This window comes from Myodes glareolus, chromosome 27 (genome assembly GCF_982192425.1).
Source record: "Myodes glareolus chromosome 27, mMyoGla1.1, whole genome shotgun sequence".
Lineage (NCBI taxonomy): Eukaryota > Metazoa > Chordata > Mammalia > Rodentia > Cricetidae > Myodes > Myodes glareolus.
Window position 1 is genome coordinate 6,162,628 of NC_142052.1, and position 24,484 is coordinate 6,187,111.

A 24,484-nucleotide genomic window follows, 5' to 3' on the forward strand; every position below is an offset into this window, starting at 1 on the left:
AAAAAGTACATAAATCTGAGCATGCTTCATAATCAAAACAGAACAGAAACTCTATAGAGTCTCCTGAGTGCTGCCCTCTCAAATTTTAGCTTTAGAAGTATTCCCAAGTTTGTTTCTAAGTCAGTTGTTATCAGCATGGGCAAATAGAAAACTCTTGCCCAGTCTGTCAAGACATTGGGCAACTAAACTACTAAAAATAGGAAAGAATATTCCAATCTGTTAAAATGATTTGTTACACTATCAAGAAACTAAATCTTTTCTTAGAAATATAATTAGGTTATGGGTTACATTATACCATAAAATGTTTGAGAAAACACAATGATAGATTTCTTTCTTCCCCCATTAAACTGTAACCATTTCATCGTCTATTACTCATTAATTCTTATTTACAGACCACTGTTGAAACCAAAAATAATATGAAGATCTAAAATATCCTTTATGAAAGCTCTGAGTCTAGGGAAGAAATATAAATGGTAAGAAATAAAGGCGGAAAGAACTAGAGTGTACAAGCATCATCAGCGATAATAATGGCTCACTCTTACGCTGTTTTCAGACCGTTTTAGGTCTATGGTTTCCATTTTCTCTTCGCATTTTCATTTTGCTGCTATATTCACAGCTTAAATTCCCTCTCTCACTTCAGTCACCATCACAAAATACAAAGCCTCGTTTAAGTAAAGCCTGAGGAAACCATTTTTTGATCATGGAAAATTAAGCAATGCATTTTGCTTTTCACATTTTGGGAAAAACCTAAAAGACAATTAAAGACTTACTTCAACTTCTTGTCCCAGATCTGGATCTCTTGAAAGAATTGCATATATGAAAGCGGAGGAAGGGAGATCTTCGGGAACAGACACTGAAACACCTACACCGTCACACAAGCAATCAAGAGTGATTAAATGGCACCTGCCTCTGTCATGTTTTGCTTCATGTGGCCGCTCTAAGTCATCAGGCTGGGTAAAAAGTCTCTAGTGAGTAATTCCTTGAAGGATGGTTTCTCTAGAAAACACTACAAGTGTTTACTCACATGAACATCAATGGTAATCTTTTTCTTTAATTTTCTTTATGTTTTGGGGTGGAGACGATCTCATGTTGACTCGTACAAATACCCACACAGACACATGCAAAGGCCAGAGGTGGAGGTTCCTGTGTTATCCAATCATTCCTTGACCTGATGTTTCTGAGACAAATCACCTCCCTACATGGTCTTCTACTTCAGCTGTGCTCTCTGGGCAGTGAGCCCCTGGGGTTGCACTTCATCTTCCCAGTAATGGGTTCATTGATGGGCATTGTCACACCCAAATCTTATGTATGCAATAGGGAAATAGCACCAGGTCTTCAAGCTTGCAGATCTAGCACTGAAGCATTCAGTCACCTTCCCACCCTATTTACGTAAAAGAACATGAAGCCTCACTAAGCTTTCCAGGCCTGAGTCCAGGCAATCCTCCTGCCTCAACTTCCTGACTATCTGAACTCCAACCTGAGAACACCAAGCCCAAACATCTGCTTTTAAATATGAATATTTAAAAGAATCAACATAATTCAGATATTCATTTTTAAATATAAATATTTGGTTGAGGTGGTGAATGAGATGTACCTTCTCAATGTCTGAAATATTAATGTTAACAAAAATACTTCCACTTACATTCACATATGCTAGAGTGTTGAAGTTCTTATTTTTCCCCAGTAATGCATAAAATTAGATGACGATAGTGAAGTAAAGAAAAAATGTGTTTTAATTTATGCTGCAGTGTTATGCTTATGTGGACAACACAGACAAAGTACACTTTAAACCTTAAGGTAGCTTTCAAAATTATGCATAATAAGAACAAGTCTCACACATCTCAACAAATGCTGCTCTCTTCACACTCGGCCCTTTATCTTGGTTCTAATGTGACCAAGAGTGATTGGGTCTCACCCCACCAAAACTAACAAACAAACAAACAAAACACATGCACACATGAGTATGGTAAATGTTGTTAGTTTCTTCATATGGTGAAAAACGGATCCATATTTAAAAACATATGATACATACATGTATGCATGCATACGCATAGTCACATCATATGCATAATATGAAATAATGGAGCAAAAAGGAAACACATGGAGAGAGAAGAATGCAGAGACAAGCAGAAAAGATATAGTTGCTGACATCCAATAGATCCAGCAAGAATTAAATGAATTAGTCTATGTTGCTTAGGGCTAATTATATGCAAAGTCTTATAACATATTCAGATATGTTATAGCATTCTCTACTTAAGGATTCTTGCTTACTATACACATCAGTCTAACACCAAGTCTGGTGGATTTTTCAAAGATTTATTTATTTATTTTTATTTCATGTTTCTGTGTAAGCACCTGAATATAGATGTATGCACTGCATGTATGCCTGAACCCGAGAATGACAGAAGGGTCAGATCCTCTAAAACTCAAGTTCCAGGTGGTTATAAGCCACCATGTCAGTTCAAGGAACAAAACCCATGCCCTCTGCAAGATCAGCAAGTGCTCTTAACCACTAACATTCTCTTAGGTTCTGGGGCTATTGTTTATAATCTGTTTTGATAGTCCCACAGCATCCTCGTGTTTTTTGACATTTCTAGGGATATGAACAGAACAACTTTAAGGTAAACTAGGACCAGTTCATTTTGAATCTTTGCTCTACACTGGCTGCATGTGGACAGATGTTCTGATTTAGTGATTCACTCTGGAGAGCTATGACCTCTACACAAGCGGAAGCAATAAGTGAATTGATTATACAGGATGTCAAATCAGCCATATGAAAACTCTATTAATGTCTTTTTGGGTAAATTCATGGAATTTTACCCTTTGTTTAATTCAAAGTGAGTTTTTCCTACTTTGTCTCAGTTACACGGACCCATTGATGCGATGGGACAAAGTCTTCCAGATCGCAAGTGTGCCTCAGCAGGTCAGCCAAGTCTACAGTTGAAATCAGGTCATAATGACCTTGAGATCCATGCTCATCTTTTAAGGATTTACTATAGTGTGGAGACAATAAAATGAAATTACCAAGAACATCAAATCGTTTCATAGTCATCCAAAAGATAATATCTTCAAGAACACTTAAACAGATTGCTAGTCTGCACCAGGAGTCATGTGAGATTTGCTTTGTTTTTTAACTATATTTTTGAAAATTGAGATTTTTAAATAACATCGTTTCATCTAATAACATCATTTTCCTTCTTCTCTTTCCTCCTTCCAACTATACCATATATCCCTACCCTCTTGTTCTCTATCAAATTTATGGCCTCTTTTTTTATTATTTCCTAGTGTGTGGGTACATGTGTGCCTGTGTGTGTCTGTGTTACTAAATATACGTACAATCTTCACAGTCTATGTAATGTTACTTCTATGTATATGTTTTCAATAATGACTACATAGTGTGGAGGAACCAACGTATGTGTTTTATCCTTGGGAAAGAGTATTTCTCCTGTTCTCAGTATTCCTTGGTTGCCATTCATTCTCTAAGTTGGAGTGTGCCAATTGCCTGGGCTGACTGGCCAAGCTACTCCAGAGACCCATCTATGGCCAACTTGGCAGCAATAACATTGCAAGCACATAACACCAGCTAAGTTTTTGTTTGTTTGTTTGTTTGTTTGTTTGTTTTTCCACGGCTTCTGGGAGATTTAATGCAGATTCTCACTCTTGCAAAACTCACTTACAGATTGCACTATCTCCCCAGACATACGAATCATATCTTCCCCTTTAAATTTTTATACATTTGACAAGTTGTGAAGAACATATTGACCCATATATTATAGATTCATTTGGAAAACTATTTCTATTATTTTTCTCCTCTGTGTACCATGCAAACTAATAGCTATAATTGGAATTTGAACTACACGGGTGTAATTTTATTTTTATTATTTTTACTCTTCTTTTGTCTCACTCTTTTTCTGGCTTTTTATTTCCTTTTTTAAAAATACCCCCTTTCCTCTCTTCAAACACTCCCATATACCTAGCTTTCCTTGTTTTCAAGGTCGTAGCCTCTTTCTTCAAGGATCATTGTTAATAAAGTTTTTCAAGCTTAGTAGCACACAGGAACGCAGTAGCATCACAAATTCAAGTCTAGCCTGAGTCATGAAGTGAGCCTTTGTTTCAAAAACTTGAGAACTGCAGCCATAGCTCAATGATGGAGCATACCACTACATACATAAAGTCATGGGTTAGCGCTCCTCACATTAAATCAAATCACCAAGTAAACTCAGCTGTTTCCACAGTACTTCTTATAGGACAGCGTTTCTGAATCTTTGAAATGAAGCGAACTTGGAATATACCTGCACCTGTTGAAAAATACGGATCACAGGAGATAGGATCATCGACATCCTCCACAAAAACTGTGAACACATACGAGCTGGTGTTGTTGCCGTCATCCCTGGCCTCTATTTCTAAAACATAGTTTCTGGAGCTCCTTGGATTGTCAAGACTCAAAGACTGAAGAACAGTGATTATACCTGTGACTAAGGAAGGAAAAAACTTTTATGCATGATTATTTATTCCTATATTAGTTTATACTGATAATATTTAAATCTATGTAAAGATACAATTTTCATTTATAAGAAAGATGATATTTGCCAAGTATATATCCATTGCAAACATGTACATCCCTGCTGCCACCCCCTATTTCCCTCTAGGACTTGCTTCTTTTTGCTCTGGAAGGATCTACTTTGACCTTATCCAAAAGATCTTCAGCAAGTTCACAAGCTTTTGGGACTCTACGAACCTCTTCTTCCATTCTTCCACTAATACCTGAATTTGAAGTTTTGTGAACAAATGGAAAACTATGGATTAAAATAAATCTTCTCAAATAATAGCTGATGAGTACTATGTCTTTGTGATGTGCCAACCTGATAAGTCTATTCTTATGTGCTTCTCATGTTGGTGGCCCACAGGGAGATGCTTGGTCAACATGGAAGCTGGAAAAGCAGCCTTTCAGTTTGCTGTATGGTAATTTAGCCTCCTATGTAAATTTAGTCTGTTCTGTTGTTTTGCTGCTGAGATGAACTGGCTACCACTGAATCTGTAGCCACCTTATCTTCTCCTCAGCCTTCCCAACATTTGCCCATTGTTGCAACACACTATACTCTACAAAGCCCATGCTGAAGGACCAGGCAGTAGAGTTATACAAAAATGGAAACACACACACACACACACACACAAATCCCATGTTTTAACTAGGTTTATAATTTTGTGTTGCCATATTCATAGCTCCACACAGCCTCAGACTGACCACACCTGGAACAGCTTTCAGCTCTTTTAGATTAGGTGTGCATACTAAGTCTGAGACCAAAAGACCCAGCTTCTGCAGGACACCAACACCACCAAAATCAGAGGCAAGAAGAACTCTCCAGGCCAAGACTTGTTGATGGAATCCCTCTTATCTGTTCGTGTTCTAATGTACCTTGCATTTTCCCACCCTATGTCCACCTTCCTTCCCTGATTTCAGGTTCTAGAATTAGGTAGAGACTGCAGCTATCTGAAACTACACAATCAGCTTCCACAACTATTTCTTGGTGCTTCTGGTTTATTGTTGAATTATCATATTTATAATACCATGTGTAATGAAACTCCACAGGAACAATATCTCAGAACAACTATGCTGTCCATATAGACACAAATCTATCCATAATCAAATATTTAACATTAAATTACCCGGTAAAAGTGCCAATTTTTACAAATATTACCAAGGAGATAGCTATGCGTTCCACAGATGCATTCATGTTAACTATCTCTGAAGGACAATGCTCACAATAGAAGCAAAGTTTTAGGTAACTCTCTATTTCATAAGATTGTCTTTTAACAAAAAGGAAAGTCGTAAGTATAAATGCCACATGTTTCTGCTATGTTTTCTACTCGGTGTTTAGTTTTAGAAAAGTAATTTTACCACCCCAATCTCTAAGGGACTGTAGAGCTAGGTGGATGGTTAGCTAATGTATTCTAGAAGTATTTGTATAAAACTTACATGGATCTAAAGCGAACATTTCCTGCTTGGTTTTAAAAGAATACGTAATACTGGTGTCTTCATCACGGTCTGTGGCTTTCACCCTTGCTACAAAGTCTCCAATGGGTTTTTTTTCAGTCACATTGATTGAATCCATAGGAAATGGCCTAAGAATAAAATTGTGAAGAAACAACCCTTACAATGTAATTACTGGCTATATGTAAAGAAACCTCTCGATTTATGAAGCCCTTGCCTCTTGTCAAGAATTTAAGAGTTCCTAATGATTCAAATGTGGAGAAAATTTGTGTGGCGTACAAAGTTATATAATTTTTTAAATATGGTTTTCTTTTTTATATAGTTTGTGCTATTAGGCCAGATTATCAGGAACGCCGTGGAAGAAAGGAGATGGAAAAGGAAAAGCAGGGTGGAATGATGCATCTCCATTGTTCCAGGTAACGAACGCATGGAACAGTTGGCAAATGAACATATATACTGAACGCATTCACTCATCTTGCAATCTCTAGGATGAAGGGCTGCCCAAAGCTATAACTTAGAGCAAGGTACTATGTCAGTTTCTGTAACATTATTTATTACCTGTCTGAGTTTCACACAATGTCTATGATTATCTCCAGAACATTTCTGAAACGTCAGTCTCTTAATTTTGCATTTTTAAGGCATAATACCTAACTGATAATTTGGGTGCCATGTGAGATTCAAAGATGAGAAAGTTGAGTATACGAAGCTGTGCTTCCAAACAGCATTCTGGATCACATCTCACTTGCCTCCTCTCTCATATCAAACATATTAAAACAATGTCTCCTGTAACAATTATATTCTGGAACACTTTGAATTGCTTTCTTTTCTGTTTCCCTGTTACTTAATAGTTTGTGTATCTTCAGGTATGAAAAAAATATTTAGAAACTAAAAATAATTTGGCCATGGTTCATATATGCCTAGTAATAAATTATGTTAAATAGATAATAATTTATGTGTATTAAATGCTGAGAGAAGCAGAATATTATTCTTAAATCATGATGATACTTTTACTACAGATATAGGTAGGCTTTCAGATAGATTAATTTCAAATATAATCGATTAATTTCAAATATAAGGGATTATTAAACCTCTAATTTTGCTTCAGTCTCTCAGATACTCTATCCAGGTGAACTGAGGAACTCAGCAAATTTTTCCCTATAGTTTTCTGTGGAGATACAGCTTAACAGCAAGAGGAAAGTGACCATAACAGTATTACATTTTCTCTTTCCTAGTAGAAGAAGTTTTTGACTACTGTCCTATTATAGTAGAATATTAAATGAAACTACTACATTTTAGTATATGAAAATTACATACCCACAGTTTACAAATATACCCCTTTACGTCCCTTTACTTGGGAACATGAAAATAAAATATTTAAATATTTTATATTTTTTAAGGTCACTGTAGCTATGAAAAATGATCATAAGGGATTTGAAAGTCTTGGGAGTCTTTCCAACACATTACAGGCTGATCATTTCTAAACTTGGTTTGAGTCTTTTCTCATACACATTGTACTCTGTATCCATGCATGCATCAGCCATGGGTTATACCAATATACTTTCGACAGAAAATGGTATCATTTTCTCCATTATCACAGACTATTTATTATCATTTGTAATATATAGAAAAGGTTTTTTATCCATTATCACAGACTATTTATTATCATTTGTAATATATACAAAAGGTGTTTTTAACCATTGCCCTATGCTTACACTTGGAAATGAATGTGCTTACTCAAATTGAGGCTTCTCATCATTTATGTCTCGAATATTGATAATTATCGTCCCTTGGCAGAATAATCCCACTGAGTCTGTTGCTCTCACTGACAGCTGAAAAGTCTGGAAGAGAGACCATGAAAAATTATAATATATCCTTTAATAACTGGCATGCCTATGTATTTTATACATCTGTTACACATACAGTATAAATATATATGAAGAAAAATACTATTCTGAATGACCATAAATTATATTATATATGATACATATACCATTATATGAGAATAATATAAATATTCCTTAACTGCACTCACAATACATTTCAAAAGGCTTTATTTTGTAACCCATAAAATTTAACTCAGAGGTCTTTGTCACTTGGCTACTCCCTAAATATAGAAGCAATTGAAGCAAAAACATGAATGAATTCTATACTTAACCATAAACCCAAAATATAATGAAGTAGAGTTCTTAATAGAGCGAGCTGCTTTAGGCTGATCCTTAAACACAGGACCTCAAGCTATTCTTTCAGATAAAAATGACTGAGGATGTCACCAGACTTGAGTGTGCTCCTAGTGGGCCTGTCGCCCCTCTCACCCCTTAGATGATATGCATTCTTAACATCAAGTGTCGTTTTCAGAACACAGACTAAGCACTGCTCACAGAGTAAAAGGTCCTTAAGAAACTTTGAACAAATATCCATAAATGCCTACAACATATGAGCTTCCATGCTGAATGAGAGACAGTGATTTGTGTGGATGACCATACGCGCCATCTCATAAAATTAGTTGATGAAGCGTATAGTGGGGATAAAGAAGGAAGAAGTTCTAGAAATCTGCATGTGTTGTATGGAATGTACGAGTAAAGATGGGAGAGAGGCAGGGGAACACCAGAAATGTCAGGTCTGAACTAGTTACATCCACATCGAAATAGTATTCCTAACTTTCAACTCTATTCCATCTTACTTTAATTTAATACAGTCATAAAATAAAATTAATTAATTAATTAAAATAATTAAAAAATTATTAAAGTCATAAAATAAATAAAATAAAATCTGTCATTACCCAAGATCTCCTGAGTAAATTGGGAGCATGGGGACCTTGTGAGAGGGTTGAAGGGTAAGGGAGAGGCAGGGAGGGGAGCAGAGAAAAATGCAGAGCCCAGTAGAAATCAATTAAAAAAAAATCTGTCATTGCCTATTCTACGATTCTGCAACACTCAACATTTCCAAACTGAAGTTGAGGTAAGATTCGTTTTTCTTCAAATGAGAAAGTGGGAGTCATCTTCAACTACTCATCTGCCTCTTAAATAGCATCCGCAACTCCTTGAGGTTTGTTCTAGAGCAGTGATTCTCAACCTGTGGGTCTCAACCCCTGCTGTCGCATATCAGATATTTACATTTTGATTCCTAACGGTAGCAAAATGACCGCTGTGAAGGAGCCACAGTATAATTTCATGTTGTGGTCTCCACAACGTGAGGAGCTGTAGGAAGTGGTCACACATTAGCAAGGCTGAGAATCGCTGTTCTAGTCCTGCATTTTCTTACTCAGGAGTTTTCACCTGCATCATGAATTAGTGTATATGGTGTCATCTCCAAACAGGAACACTTGTGCAATAGTAGTAATAGTAGTAATAACTTACATTCGCCTGCCCTTCACATGCAGTTATGCTAATGGTCATTTATCTTTGGTCATTTTGTCTTAAATGTCTTTAGAAACTTTTACATAGTTAAAGTACTGACCCTACACTTTGGTAATTGTAAGGGTTATGGCTACAGAAATTCTTGTAAATGAATCATGCAAAATATTACCCCTTCTCTAATGTCACACTGTCTCTCATTTCTCATGAGGAGTTCAAAGTTACTTTTTAATTCTCTCCCATTCTTAATCGAGAAATAAATAAATTTAAATTACGTGATATCCAGCATCAAAGTCCAAGTCACCTATTAAGCTAACAACACCATTTACAGGATCTACTCCAAAGGAGTTTGCTCCCCTCTTCGGTCCAGATAACTCTGTCACAATGCTGTACTGGAAAATAAAATGTATATTACTTACTCCAATGAATCAAAAGGCACAGAAATATTACTAACGCACAATAATGGGACAAACATAGAGACAGCTTCTTATTTTTTCATAATTATCATTCTTATAAGCGAACTGCTACAAAATCACTGGTATATTGTCATTTGCAGTGTAAGAAAACCAACTCGCTTGCTTACGATATTATACATTCCCTTTGCTAAAGTTTAATAGAGTTATATACCACATTTTCCTACAAGAATCTGAAAATGCGTAATTCTGATTCTACAAATGATTCTATCTGTAAAGGATATACATACAGAATAAATTTATTTCCACTTTTTAAATTTCAAAACTCAAGATTTACACACACACACATTTTTAAAATCTCAATTATTAATACAAGTATATATTTGTTTTTAAAACTTTCTTGAAAGTTCTCCAGTGATTCGAGGAGAGGCTAAATTAGATAAATCTGTTATCAAAAGTATTTGGCAATGAAGTGAAATAAGATAATAGTTTATTAGGGAAAGGTCCAGTTATTATTTTGATGTTGTTTTTAAATTGGTCTGGATCCTATACTCTAACAATTTAACTAATTCTCAAAACCCTGTATTTTGAAACTATCACCCACTGGTTCTCCCCATGTTCCCACAAATGGCAGACTGCCAATACTATCTTCAGCTGTACCATAGGTTATTTTTATTTTATCTACTGAAAAAAACATTATCCAAATGGAAATATCTCAAACTTCTTATGAGTTTCTTATTGACTAGTCTATAACAATATGGCTTTGACTAACCCACAAGGAATTGCATTTACTTTGACTGACAGCAGCACTTATATCATTGAGGAGTGTAGGGAAAGAAAAAGTATCTTCCCGTTGTGGATATCAGAGGCAGGAGAGATTATATGACTACCCCAAAGTCACCACACTGGTCTGGGAAAAACAAGAGCAGGCCAGGTCAGCTGACAACCCAGCAGCCATTGCAGCCCCAGTACCTCACTGTGAAAGCTACTGAATTAGGTATAAGGGTTGTCACTCTGTGTTCAAAAGGAACAGTTGCTGGGTGGTGGTTACGCGCATCTTTAATCCCAGCACCCGGGAGGCAGAGGCAAGTGGATCTTTGTGAGTTCGAGGACAGCCTGGTTGGTCTACAAGAGCTAGTTCCAGGACAGGCTCCAAAGCCACAGAGAAATCTTGTCTTGAAAAACAAAAATCAAATAACAGCAACAAGAAGAAGAAGAAAAAGGAACAGTTGCCGGGATATCATGCCGACTTTAAGAGTTTAAATGCCAGCACACTCTCCAGACAGAACTTCTTAGGCTTTCTTTTTCTTCTTGACAAGTCTATGAGAAACTGTATAACTATGAGTCAATTACGAGAAAATCTATCTCTTGAGGTTAGATAGTTATGAATTAGAAAGGCAAAGCATCAACATCACACACAGGCACATACATACAAATATGCTGATTTATAGTAGTGTATGTATATACACACACATTTTATTGTATAATTACATTAAAAACAATCTATTAAAATGTTTTCAACTTTAACAGTAATATTACACTGAATGATTAACTTCATTCATTAAACCACGTTGTCTACTCTCCTACACAGTCTCAGATACTTGGCCCTGTGTGTCAGCTTCAGAAAGAGAGGCATCTCTCACAATAAAGGCCACCTACGCTCAGCCTGTCACCGTGTGCAGTGTCTTCATCTGTAGCCTTCACTTTATAAATGGGTCGAAAGAGTGGATAGTCCTCAGCAATTTCAAATGTAGCTGTGAAGCAAAAATCAAGAATATTAAAGCAGAAGTAAAATATTAATTATGTTTATGTGAATTTTGTATTATTGTGGGGCTGGGTTAATGATTTAAGACAGCTAGTTTTTCTTTCTCCTTTTTCTCTTTTTCTCTTTGGCTTCTTGTCATCTTTCCTGTCCCACAGAGTGCTCTTCCTTACCCCATAGTATTGGCAGCAACTATAGATTAGTAAGAAAGAACATGGCATGAGGATCCAGTAGGGTGCCACAAAGAATTCCTATATATGCTAGGGCCTATTTCTTCCAGTAGAAGGTGGGCACTCTCATACACTTTATAACATCGTTTTAAAACACAGATTTTAAATAATGCATAAAACTTACAAAAAATGTGGCATTGATGGGATGGATGGAGAGGGCTCAGGAAAAGACAGGTGAATTGAATTGCCTCCTTCATTTCTGAAATGAGTACACCTGTGCACACACACGTGTGTCTGAGGTTATGTGCATGTGTGTGTGTGTGTGTGTGTGTGTGTGTGTGCATTATGAGGGTTGTGTGTCTGTGTGCTGATTCACTAGACCATATTGAAACTTGAACTCAAGATCAGTGACAAGGCATTTTTAAATTTGCTAATTCTTATATAAGTAATAGGGTAAATTGAAATTATAATAAAATCAAATTTTACCAAACTGTTTAAATTTAAATTCTGTAATGCTTAAAGTAAACCTCTAAGAGATTTTGGCATAGCTGAGGGTAATGCTGTTACTTTGGAGTACATCTCTCATATGTTCTCCAGAAGCAAAACAAAAAGGAGGAGAAAGAAGAAGTAAAATAAATATCAATACTCAAAGAACCACGTTAGCATAATTTAAAGACATATCATCACCCAATTTCAAAAGAATAGGTAAATTAAAAATATGAAGAATAAAATCTTTTCTTTCTTTCTTTCTTTCTTCCTTTCTTTTTTTTGAAACAAGGTTTCTCTGTAGCTTTGGCGCCTGTCCAAGAACTAGCTCTTGTAGGCCAGGCTGGCCTCGAACTCTCAGAGATCTGCCTGCCTCTACCTCGCAAGTGCTGGGATTAAAGGCACGTGCCACCACCGCACGGCTAAAGAATAAAATCTTAATAACTTTAAAAATTAATGTCATAAGTTTTCACTTCACTATGATGACATATGCCAAGAAAAAAATAATGTAGAAAGAAACTGTCAGTAAGAGAAAAAAAACCACTTTCACCAGGTCTAATTATTCTGTGAGGCTGTTACCATAATAATTGAATCCATTGAAAGTGCAAAACAGAAAATTCTGTTCAAAGCATAATGAGTGTACAGTAGTGAAGAACAGAAATATTTTAAAAAACACATCTGAAAGCTTGTTTTTCACTTAAAGTCAAATAAATGATGACAAAGTTACTTTTAGATAATAGTTCAAATGTAAAAGAGAAGAATGAAATAAAGCCTAACTTGACAGATGCAGGCATCTAGAACTCAGCTTGGTTCAAATGATCAGAACACTGGACTTAACATCCTTTTGAATAGTCCAAATGTTGGCCAATTGTCAGATATTTTTGAATCTTTATGAGCCCAAACTATTATCGACAAAAGAATTATTAAAGGTTTAACTGTAGTGGACCCTCAATGCTCCGAAGCAATTCTTCATTAGTGCCCTCCTTAACTTTCTACATTATTTCAAATGTTGTCTTTTCCCCGTAAACCCTAAAGCCCTTCATTAATCTTGAAGTCCAGAGAAGAACTATCAAAGTATCACAAAGCAAACAGTCACTTAGGCTTGTGGGAGCTGAGCTTCCCCCAGGGGCTCAACACAACCGCTACAGCTCTGGTTCTGTCCTACAGGAAGGGAAACCACTTCTCCGCCAGGGACAAACCTACTCACTGTCCTGCACCTCGCTTGTTCTACGTTGCTCTGACTGGGTTACCACTCATTTTCGGTCACTCTTTCTCCTCTGCCAACTCCTCTATAGCACACAAGCACACACATTCCTGAGCAAGTACTGCTTGCCTGTGGCCCCGACTCTTTCCTACCCTTCATTCTCGGGGTTTATATGATCTTTTCTTCTCCTACTCAATCTTAAATCCATTCTACAGCAGAAACAATCGCCCCAAAACGTATTCCTATGTCCATGCTTGCCTGACAAATGGACCGAACATGGTGTCCATGTTATTCATTTTCCATCGACATTTATTCAAGTGATTCTTTAATCACTTGGCAGAAACTAGAGCACCATGAGGAAGGAGTTACTCTAAAACTCCAGCATCTATGGAAAACATCTCCTGGGAAAATCAAAGTTGACAATCTTATGCAGAGTTCTTAAGTTCTTTGATAAGGCAAAGTGCTGGTACATATTTTTAAATTGTGTCCAGCATTGAATTAACAACCCATGGTGTCTAGTAACTATCTCCCTTATTCTGACATCATCAGGTACACATCTTTATTCCCTTGTAGACAAGAAGGGAATCCAAAGTAAGAAGTGGGTAGTCATCACGCTCAAGAGTCATGGGAGTTTGAGCTTCAGAAAGGGCCCAAGAACTCGGGGTCTGACGTGGGGAGAGATCAGGAGGGATAATCTGATACCTCACTTCTTGACTACAATAGGAAGGGAAAATAAAACACGAAAAGAACACAGTTGGTTCATTAACTATACAGTCAATGCCTGTGAAAGTGTGTATGCATGTGTTTCTTAGAAACCAAACCAAACTGTACATGACTGCCAGGAAGCATTTTTCATAACGGTAAAAAGAAGTCAAAGCCTGCTTTTGTGTCAATTTTTTGGAATACGCATTACATTTCTCCATGTAATCAGGCTTCATAAAGAGTAAAGGCAATAGCTGAGGACAATATAATACAGTACTTTCCTATACAAAAATGATAATTTATTGTATGAACATTTTTTTTAAAAAAATTAATATGACTCATTTAATAAATTGAAAACTTGATTTTGCTTTGTATATTTCAAACTTTAAAGTGGTATATTCAAAAATTACTTTATGCTTCCAAAAAAATAGTAGTTCAAATTCATGATCTTCAAAATGGAAGTATAGTAAATCCTCATTTCATGAACCTACACTTTAATTGCAGTGATAAAGATGTCTTTCAAGGAGATACTCAAACTGACACACTCGGGTCACTAGTAATGTTCTCAGAATGTGGAGTACAAGTATAATTTGAAAGGAGAAAATATAAAATTTCAAGGCACTTCTTAATTTGATAAACAGAAAATAAATGAAAATGATAAAGACATAAAAACGTTTAAAAGAGAGATGCGAACAGTGATAGACGTTTCATTAACTCCAGCTGTGCCTTTTATCCCATCCATTTGTCCTTCCCTTCATGTGTGCTCTGTCTTCCATTTAAACAAATTCTCTCTGTTTGTTTGTGAAATTACCCCCAATGTCTTCTTTTTAAAAAGAAATAAACCAGACAGGAGCCTTGCAATTCTATATGAACCATTCACTGCCTTCTCTCCAATTTCATATTGAGATGTCTTAAAGAAATGTTTTCTTTTCTCAGACTCACTAATCAACCTGCCACACTCTGGCTTCTGCTTTGTAATGGAGTCAAATAGTTCCTAGTCTCATTAGTTATGTAGTTACGTTTCCTCATGTTGTGTACGGGAAAGCAACGGGCATTGCAACTCCCCATTTGAGTTAACTGTAGAATGCAATTCTCCTAAGCAAGCCTCTGACATTCTTCTGGGATGTTCTTTTCCCCATTGTTCATGGCATAACTCTTCCTTTGTCTACCACCGCTTTGAGTCCCCTCTCTTTCTTTGGCAGGCTAACTTTCTTCCCCACGTCATTAAACGTTGTTCTTCAAGAGTTGGCCCTCTGCCTCGTCTTACTCTAATTCCCCACTGTGATTGAGCAATTTCATCCAAATCCATGGTTTCAATTACAAAACATGCATAGCCCTATACATGACCTCTGAGCTCAACTGCTGACTTAAATCCCTACTTTGATACATGTAACAAGGGCATATCAAAAGCAACGTGTTATGCAAGATTGCTTGCATGTCATGATTAGACTCTATGTATTGCCTAGCCCCCCAAAACACAATCACATAGCATGTTCAAAGTGATCTCCCAATTCTAGTTAAATGGTGTCCGTTTCTCAGTTTCCCTTTTATGCTTGAGGATCTCTACCTCGGTTTTCCAAATCAGAAACCTGAGTGCTTTCCTTCTTCCTGTTGTATTTTGTTTGTCGTTGGGTTTATTTGTTATTTAACCATATCAAGACAATGCTTTACACTTACCTCTGTCACATCCCTAGCCAAAATGCACCATACCCTCCCTGGGTTATGACAACAGACTGCTGGCTGACCTTCTTCTATCTGATTTTTATGTTGTTAAAATTATTCATATGGGTTACGGCTATAGTATGCCTGTGTTTCTGTGGTCTATGAACTAAAACGAAATCAAAAGTCCCTATAAAATAAAAGTTTTGAGACATACAAAGAAGAGACATCTGTGACACCAGAAAGGCTGTATGAAACTGAGGCTCCAGCATTCATAATAACAGCAATACACCTGCGTGCTGTCCGCTGTGCACTGCTGCATTGCTGCTTCAGGAGTAGAGTTGGTTGATGGCGAACTTGTCAGCTCAAACCATGACCCCCAGGCATCAGATTCTCAATACCTTACCTTTTTCCTTCCTACATCTCGTCCTTAGAATCAGAAACAAGAAGGTACAAGGACTGACATACTTTTAGGGAAGGTGAACTAATTTGCTGTTGAAAAATATTTTTAAGGAAGGTATTTATTAGGCAATAGCTCTATGATTAAAAGAATCTGATCCATGACAGAGAACACAGACTAAGCACTGATAACTTAGTTTAATTGGAAAATCATTGTCAGAAAAAGCATACTATAATGACAGGTTTTATTCATAAAAAGAAATAAAAATAAGGATATACCCAAAGCAGAATTCTGAAACTCTCACTTGTTAACCAAGAAAGAAGTCATTCATTAATAAAATCACTTGCATTTCTCTCCTGCCTTTCTATCTTACTTCTCTTATAAATGTTTTTAAGAATCACGTTCCTAATTTTACTATATCTGCTTTCTAACCTTACAAATGTAAGTGAAAATTTCTACTTAGCAAATGCATTTTCAACCTATTTTTATTGAGCATTTGTGTGTTTTCTTATATACGTATGTATTGACATATGTTTTTGCATCCTTGTATCTACTACATTCTTTGTCTAGTAATGTTATCAAATATTTCCATATTAAACAGTAAGGTTGTCTCATCTTTTCCACTGTACACTTCCATTGACACTAAATAATAGGAAAAAATAAGGGTCATACCTGAACCTGAAGAAAAGAGGGGGTCAGCAGTACAGTCTGGAGGTTCTGGAACGTCGATTATATTAATGGTCAAAACACGTCTCACGACCCCTCCAGTATCAACTATAAATAGAAAGCTGGTTGGATCAGTTTCATAATTAAAAATTTTTGTAGCCGTGATGACACCCGAATCTAGCAAAGAGACAATTAAAATCATAAATACTGTCTCAATCTAGCTCGTAAGATATCTATCTATAAAAATGTACCTGAAATGTCTAGAAAACATGTTAGAATTGGAAACTGTGATTGTTATATAAATGATTAAATTGAAAATGATATAATCTAACCAAACTAGAATAATTAATTGTCATTCTATGAACTTTTTATGAAGAACAGAAAAGAAAATAGGTATAAAAACATTACTTACAAACAAAAAATACAGGCAAGTAGATATAAATGATTTACATTTATTGGTCTAATAGGTTGTGTTTTTACTAAAACATTTTCATTGAAAATCATTTCTGAAATCACAGAATCTATCAGTGGCAGAGATTTTATCACCATCATAATCACTTGGTATTAACCAAGAAAAGGTAAATTGTTTATTTATATAAAACCTCACTAATTACAATAAGTTGAGCCTAAAACCAGGATATAAGGTCTTTATGCATTTAATAATGTGGGTGTGGGGCAGTGGTTACATTAAATTGATGTTGGTGTCTTCCTCGGTCATTTATTACCTTGTGTTGGGGCAGGATAGCTCACCATTTGAGTTAACTGACTGGGTACACTGGCTGTCCAGCACGCACCATGGGTCTCTCGGTCTTTACCCTCTCCCACCTCTCCTGGATTACAGAAACCCACTGCTATGCCCAGTTTTTACATGGGTGCTAAGGATCTGATCTCAAAGCTTTCATGTTTATATGGCAAGTAGTTATCAACAGAGCCGTCTCTTTAGTCCCTGTGGTCTGGATTTTGTAGACTTTTGACCTGAAACTAAGATAAAATTTGTTACCAAGAACTCTATGTTGCAGAAGGAGATATATCGCTCCTGCTAGACTAATCTGATTCTCAGGATTAACCTGATCAGTTAAATCAAGATGAGTAGAGACAGTAAAGATAAAATGAGGAAAAATATAGACTGTTTAAACATTTCTTTAATTATTAGGCATATCAGTCTTATTAAGTCAGGATATTTTAAAAGAAACTAGAAACAAGTTTCAACAAATAAGTTGCTTGAAAGTAATTATATTGCTATCACTTAAAGAAATATATTGAATAGAGAGAAAAATGGTTATATATTCTGAGAAATTCACTATTATCAACAGACTATCTTTTACTACCTTTTAAAAGATATACACTTAATGGTACAAGCTTGTGAGTTTAAAAAGGACAAATATTAAATTTTCCTGATGCAAATTTCCTATAAGTTCTGAGAGATTTCCTTTCCAATTTTATGGAATGCTAAGTATCAGATAAATTCAAGTCATAACAGGAGACAAACATAGCCCTAATTGAACATCAGTTAAAATGAAATGGAGCTTGTTATTGTTCCTAACTAGTCAAGAAATAATTTCAAAGTATGGTGCTAGATCCATCCTTAAGGGAAGAGCAAAAGCACAAATGACAGGATTTATTTACTATGGTGTCTCCTAATGGATCTCATTTTGTTAAGATTTTATGAACTAAACTTAACTGAATGACACTATAGGTCTTCTCTAACCCCTTATAAAGATTTTGGTGTTAAGGATATAATATGATATTGCCTGTATCTGTGTAGATAACATGTAAAATCTGGGTGCATCTTGGGTTTAAAGACCCAACTACCAAAAGAAGTAGATTCCTAATAGCTCATACTTCATTACTAGTGTAGTCCCAGACACTTGTTGATGAGTCCCAAGGAGTAGTTCTAGGATCTTGTCTACTGTGAATCTAAAATGTTGTCTACAGTTTTATGTGTTAATAGCTAAGTTCCATCTTAATGATATTGAAAGGTGGTGAATTCTTCAAAAGTTGCGGAGTAGCGGCAGGTCTTTGTGTTATCAGGGAGTGTCTTATAACAGAATTTTGGGAGCTCAGTCTTTTTTTCCCTCTTCTTTCTCATCTTCTCTCATTACCTTCCCCTTTTTCTCTCTGTCTATGAGGTTGACTGTGTTTCCTTGTCATGCCTCCCTACCTTGTCTTAGAGTTTCCGGGTTTAATAGCAATAGAACAAACCTATCATGAACTATAACCTTCAAACTTCTGAGCATGTTAGAGAAAGTAAATAAGGCTGGGTAGTTTGAATAAGAATAGTCTCTATAGCCTCATAGACTTGAATGCTTGGTGACCAGGAAGTGGCACTCTTAGGAGGTATGGCCTTAGGTGTAGCTTTGTTGGAGGGAGTGTGTCACTGAAGGCAAGTGTGTATTGAGGTTTCAAATGTTCCAGCCATGTCCAGTGGCTCTCTTTCTTTTTTCTGCTTGCCTATCACGATGTTCCTACTCCAACACCATGTCTGCCTACATGCTGTCACACTTCCTGCCATGATAATGTGAACTAAACCTTTGAATCTGTAAGTCAATCCCAATTAAAGGTTTTCCTTTATAAGAGTTGCTAAGGTTATTGTGTCTTTTCACAGCAATAGAATTTTGACTCAGATAGAATGTTTAGACAATATGGATAGACTAGTTTCATGGATTGATCAAACTCTTTGAGAAACATTTGAATAAATTTTCAGAATTCATAGCTCGTGAAGGATCACAGGAGTATTAGAAAATTCACTCAGACAACTCTCAGAACTGTAAGAAGTAAAAGAGCATAGCTCCACAATGTGGGATTCCCCTCTGCATGCTGTGAATACTATTGGTTAATAAAGAAACTGTCTTGAGCCTGTGATAGGGTAAAATAGAACTAGGCAGGGAAAACTAAACTGAATGCTGTGAGTAGGGAGACGGAGTCAAGGAGAAGCCCTGGAGCTGCCAGAGACAGACATGTTGGAACCTTGCCAGTAGGCGACAAGCCTCATGGTAAAATATAAAATAATGGAAATGGGTTAAATTAAGATATAAAAGTTAGCCAATAGGAAGTTAGAGCTAATAGGCCAAGTAGTGATTTAATTAATACAGTCTCTGTGAGGTCATTTTGGGAGTCTGGGTGGCCAGGAAATGAACAAGTGGCCTCCTACAACAGCTCAAGACTGTTTTGAAATGATTTGTTAAGCAACACAATGAAATAGAAAAAGCATTCGGATCTAAAGAATTGGGTCAAGAATTAGAAACAGGGACATGAGTTCACTAGCATAGGTATCTACACTAAAGAATCAGAAGCAAGACACTTATCCTTAAGCGATACAATCTGATAGAGGACAGTAAAGACTTACAGTCCATGGGGAGAATGGAGCACGATGTCCCACCACTGTGATGTTAATACTCCCAAAGAGAAAGTGTTCTAATTTAAGGTCAATTTGGACTACTTAGAGAGACTATTTATGGGCAAAAGTGGAAGGGAATAGAAGAGAAAGGAAGGGAGGAGAGAGAATTGGGGGGGGGGGAGTTGACAGAGATGGGAACATTTTTCAAAAGTTGAGATCAGAATGCATTCTAAACTGATGTCCTTTACTTTTTTCTCAACTTTGAAAAATCAAAGATGTGAAGGAATTGTTTGGGAGAAAAACAAAAACCAGTGACCTGATAGGAGCAAAGGCCCAGAGCAAAGGCTATGCATAGAAGATTTTGACTAATATATAAAACATGCAGCCAAGAGTGTTATCTTTTAAAAAGAGAAGTTAAAAAAGGGAGCCATGTTTTTAATAAGACTTCTGAAATGGTTTAAGAAATTTTTCTTTTTTTTGGGAAAATAGGAACTTAACAAGTAATGATGTGGTGTAACACAGATATGTAACCAAATTTTGTACTATACATGCTTTTTAATAAAAGGTCTATCAATAACAGGATAACAGTGAAAGAAACCCAGAAGCAAGAAAGCTGTCGTGGATCCTGGTATAAATATTAGATATGACAGAGCATGACTTGAAACAGTGATTTTAAAGATAAAGATTATGTACCAAAAAACTTATGATCTAAACAATTTGAGATTGATTCAATCAGACAGAAGCTGTGTGGGAAGTGTGCAATCCACAGCTGGCACATTTTCTGAAGGGTACACAGCAGCCAGTCTGGCACGCATCATGTGTGTAATGTCCTGCAAAGCAGTAGACGGTGCTGGCCACAGGGTCCTTGAAGGTTATATGGTCCTGTATAGGATCATTTTATCTCAAGAGAGTAATGTCTTATACAGTATTATGTATTATATACAGAACTCACACAAATGTTAAAGGAGAAGTTGGTTTTAGGAAAAGCTATTCAAACCATATTTAAATAATAAAATTTAAGGCGTTTCTGAGTACCTCTTTGTAGTAGATATGCTGAGCTAGAGGAAACTGATTTTGATAGCCATCTAATGTTTGATAACGTTTAAACTTTATGTGTATTTTCTGATCATTCAAATATATTTTACAGCTGTGGTGAAGTGATAAATAGGTGAGGCTTTAGTCAAGATGTGTATACAAAGTTGAATAAGTAGACATAAACCAATATAGTACCAAAAACCCACAATGTATGAAATAAGCAAGGGAAATACTGGGGTTGTGCAGAAGAAGATGAGGTGGAGGAAAAATGTAGTAGGGGTAATTCATAGACTACAGTGTTATAGGATTCAAAATATGAAGATGGAGAAATAGCGCAGCAGTTAAGAGTACTGACTTTTTATGCAGAAGACCCAAATTGAGTCCCAGCATCCACATGGGACTAGATGACCGTAACAACCATCTGCAACTCCATTTCCAAAGGATCCAACACCTTCTTCTGGATTCTCGACACAACATGCACATATGGTGCATAGATATACATGTAGGCAAAGGACCCATACACATAAAATAAAAATAAATGCAACTGCAAAAAGATAAGTGTACGGGTCAGGCAGTTGTGGGGCATGCCATTAATCCCAGCACTCAGGAGAGAGAGGTAGCCAGATCTGTGTGAGTTCAAGGCCAGCCTGGTCTACAAGAGCTAGTTTCAGGACAGGCACCAAAGCTACACAGAAACTCTATCTCAAAAAAACTAAAAGAAAAAAAGAGAGATAAGTGTGCTTCAAAAAGCAAAGGGTAACTTTAACTTAGAACAACAAAAATAAGATTATATGAGTAAGGACCAAACTATATCCTTGAAACTATCATTAAAGTAGAATGATATATTTTGGTAGAATCATGCTTCAAACTGAACATTGCTCACCATATATGACAGATGCAAGAGTTCAGAACAATGCTGAAGAGAATTCTTTACAGACACTGAATAATTTACTGACCATGAGATGGTTCATGGAGACACAAGCTTTACTCAGAATGGCTTAAATGATGACTGAAACGTACCAAAGTGAAGAAGCAGAATTAAAAACGTAGATGAAAAGGTTGATCAGAATGATATAAAAAGAAAATACAAGAACAGTTTGATCAAAAAAAAAGAAAGTATAAGAAATTTCAATCAGGGATCAGGATGATGACTGAGAAGGGGTTAAAAACATGAGGGGAACACAGAGGAATTTGAAAGGAATGATAACAGGTTAAAGAAAGTGCACATCCTGGTACAAGAGAACAGAGAAGGACACCTGTCTATAATGAACCAAAGAATTCTACTGATCACTTATATTCTTTACCCAATATGTGATGTGAATTAAGTTAACAATAAAAAATTATAGGTATATCAGAGGTTTGAAATACTGAGAAAGAAATATGCAAGCCAATGAAAATGGACCTGACTGAGCCATTTTGGATGATCACTCACACACCTTTTGAGCTAAGGACAATTTAGGATTGATGTGATGGTTCAAGTGACCGTTCCCAAATATTCCTTGGCCCAGGACCAACAGAACAACAACAATTGGACAGCTAAATGAATGAATTCTCTCAAGTAAGATTTGCAAGAACTACATAGGGAGGGATGGATAGAGGAATTATAATGACTACAGAAAGTAAAGTGATAATTTACAAAAAGAAAGAACACAAATCAATAGATTTTGGCATTAGTAATTAGTCATTCTGCATAAAGAGTTTGAAAAATAAGTTGAGTTTGAGATTCTGAAATTAAAATTAAAAGAAAGAAGACTGGACGTTGCTCCATGGTTACATAACTTGTTCAAACACAAACATCAGAGTTCAGATTCCCAGAACCCACATTAAATCTAGGCAGACATAGCCCGCCTATATTCCTAGTCTTGGAAAGTAAATACAAGGGTTTCCTGGCAGACACTGGTTAGCTAGATAAGCAATATTGGTTAGCTATGAGTTCAAGCGAAAGACTCTGCCTCAATAAATAGGTCAAAAGCAGTGCAAGAAGATACTCACTGTCAACTCTTACCCCCACCAACGCATGTGCGTGAGTAACACATATAGTTGCATATATATAATATATATATATTATATATATGCAGCTATAAACACATGAATACACATAAACTCAAAAACAAAATTGTTCTGGGTATTGATGAAGTTCTGGCTACAACCACAGGGATGTGTGGATGGCAATTTATTTTAAAGTTATACAGGGTTTTACACCGGCTCACATAAGGGATTGAGCATTTGGGACACTGGGTAGGATATAGCCTCGAGGTCAAAGAAAGAGAAGAAACATGTGTGGCAGAACATGAGGCAGAACATGAAGTAGAAAGAAGCAGTGTGAGGGACTTCATCAAGTCCCCAGAGAAATGACTACTAGGGTGTGGGATGAAGTAAAATATCCGGAGCTGAAAATAAGCAGGGGAAATTCCAAAAAGGACCGCAGCCACACTCAAGCATCAGTTTTACAGACAGAGAAGTTTGCTGATGCCCCCCTTCCTGACCCAGAGATATGAGATCTGGGGGAGAATGAGTAATATCAGCAGGAGACACGCTATGTTTGTCCCTAAAGATGAAATTTTTTTGGGTAAGACGAGAGGCAGAGAAACGTCAGATTAGGTTAAGAAAAGAAGGATTCTGTTTTCCAAATTGATCTTTTCATAAGTGAAACTTATTGGGGGCAGAAGCGAAAGATCTGGGTACACAAGACTGCATGGGATTAACTTCATGAAGAAGCTGGGTGGGGTGCTGAGGAGCATGGAGGTGAGGATAAACGCTTGCTTGCAAGGACTTCCATCTTAGGTGAATTCGATTTAGATAGGTTCATGTTATAAAGAAGTAGTGAGCAAGATGTATGAAGAGCTTGTCAGGGATTCAAGTCAAGATTTACACTCTCACTGTAGCAGAAGTCAAGTGGGAAAAAAAAAGAATGTCTTGGGTTAAATGTCAGAGGTCAAATAAGGAAGAGTAGCAGACAGCTGAAGAGGCTTAGGAGAGGGTCTTGCTGCAATCTGACCAGGAAAAATCAAAGACCATCTGGAAAAAGGGCTCTGTGAAGTGTTCCCGTCACTAACCTGAGGATCTGGATTCAGATCAGCATCAAAGATGAGCTCAGGCCCATGTCTCATAATCCCAGAGCTACAGAGGCAGAGGCAGGAGGATTTTTGGAGCTTTCTGGACAGTTGACCTAGTGAAACTGATGAGCTCCAGACTTAATGAGAGAGCCTATCTCCAAAAAGTAGAAGGGGAGTAGTTGAAAAAGACTCCTGATGTCAGTCTTTGGCTTATACAAGGACATTTACAAATGCCACACACAAATGATG

General features: G+C 36.6%; 1 protein-coding gene across 1 annotated transcript in view; it reads right to left on the reverse strand.

Moving 5' to 3' along the window:
* The window catches only part of LOC125399984 (cadherin-related family member 3-like), a 124,954-nt gene that overhangs the window by 98,099 nt on the left and 2,371 nt on the right, over positions 1-24,484 (reverse strand). Inside the window, exons 3-8 of the mRNA XM_087902227.1 lie at positions 16,814-16,984; positions 11,418-11,512; positions 9,621-9,737; positions 7,727-7,830; positions 5,978-6,123; positions 771-862 (exon numbers count right to left, since the gene is read on the reverse strand). Coding sequence (XP_087758353.1) covers positions 771-862; positions 5,978-6,123; positions 7,727-7,830; positions 9,621-9,737; positions 11,418-11,512; positions 16,814-16,984 — 725 coding nt within the window. The remainder of the gene's footprint in view (positions 1-770; positions 863-5,977; positions 6,124-7,726; positions 7,831-9,620; positions 9,738-11,417; positions 11,513-16,813; positions 16,985-24,484) is intronic.